This window comes from Echinops telfairi, unplaced genomic scaffold (genome assembly GCF_000313985.2).
Source record: "Echinops telfairi isolate 266 unplaced genomic scaffold, ASM31398v2 ScPeMD7_23;HRSCAF=83, whole genome shotgun sequence".
NCBI lineage: Eukaryota > Metazoa > Chordata > Mammalia > Afrosoricida > Tenrecidae > Echinops > Echinops telfairi.
This window is the reverse complement of record NW_022103920.1, coordinates 7,533,361-7,534,653: the sequence shown is the minus strand read 5'-3', so window position 1 is coordinate 7,534,653 and position 1,293 is coordinate 7,533,361. Positions and strand designations below refer to the sequence as shown.

Sequence of the window (1,293 nt, the reverse complement as noted above, 5' to 3'; positions counted from 1 at the left end):
GTCAATCAGGTCATAGCCAATGAGACCTCTGTGTGGGCGTGGGCTTCTCCGGAGGATTCTGGGAACTCCTCCTTCAAGGTGGGAGACACTCTCTCTTTCTCCACTCACTCCCTGCAGACATTAAGGACACTGTGCTTGATGGAGCTACCCTGATGCAGCCAGAGTCGAGCTGGAGAAGCTACATGGAGACCCACACCAGCGTTGAGATGCTTACAACGTCACTAGATCCAAAAGACTATCCACCCACTGGCCTGCAATCTTCCTGTATTCAGCGTCATTACATGTGTTTCATGAGTCTGAAGGGGACTTTATGGATTGGTATTGGACATATGGGCTAATATTGGATTTATGGACTTGATCTGGATTGGGCTGGGCGGTTTTCTCAATATTCACCTGCTCTTATACATAAAGCTCTTTCTTATACACATATGAGTGTCTATGGATTTGTTTCTCTAGTCCACCCAGACTTACACAGTGTGCATGAGGTCAGGGCAGCCTAGGGTGGGTCTAAAACCTGATCACTCCTGTGTGATAGCATACCAGAGGGGCTGAGTGGACAGGAGGAGACATGGCACTTGAGGTCCTATTTGCAGGCCAAGGAACACCAGCAGACACCAGGAGGAGGGCTACAGGGGGATCGCATGGTCCAGACCCTGATGTGGACCTGCAGCTCCCAGAACTGTGAGAAATGAGTCTCCGGCCTTCAAAGCCTCCTTCTTGTACAGCAGCACCAGGAACCCCAGTGCCCTCATGGGCCCTGTGTGTGTCAGAGTAGGACCGAACTGTATGGGGTTTCCCAGGGCTGGCTTTCTCAGAAGGGGAGTGCCAGGCCTTTCTTCTGAGCACCGCAGGGTGGGCTCCCACTGCCAACCTCTCAGTGAGATGTTGAGCATTAACCCTTCAGACCACCAAGGTCTCCACAGAGCCCGGCGCTGGGCTGATAACTGAAGCTACAAAGACCAGCCCTCCCACCAAGTCACTGGCCAAGGCCACCTGACTCAGTCTGCCTGCCAGCTCCCTGACGGTTCCACCACTCACATGATCTGCCAGCTACCTGTGTCTGATGACTCAGGACTCCCGGCCAACTCCCTGGGCCCCAGGGCTCCACTCTCCACTGCCCACAGCCCTTCCCGTCCCATCACTCACCGTGCCATGCTCCAAAGCTCTCTGGATGCGGGCAGTGTCGGCCACTGGGTACCAGACCTCGGCGATGACGCACTGCTGGGTGACGTCAATGTTGCACAGGTTGAGAGTATGGTAGACGGCCTTCATCTTCTGCACCTGCACGGTCCA

At 54.6% G+C, this 1,293-nt stretch overlaps 1 protein-coding gene across 1 annotated transcript in view; it reads right to left on the bottom strand.

Moving 5' to 3' along the window:
* The window catches only part of ATP6V0A4 (ATPase H+ transporting V0 subunit a4), an 89,252-nt gene that overhangs the window by 28,971 nt on the left and 58,988 nt on the right, over positions 1-1,293 (bottom strand). Inside the window, exon 9 of the mRNA XM_045288918.1 lies at positions 1,147-1,293. Coding sequence (XP_045144853.1) covers positions 1,147-1,293 — 147 coding nt within the window. The remainder of the gene's footprint in view (positions 1-1,146) is intronic.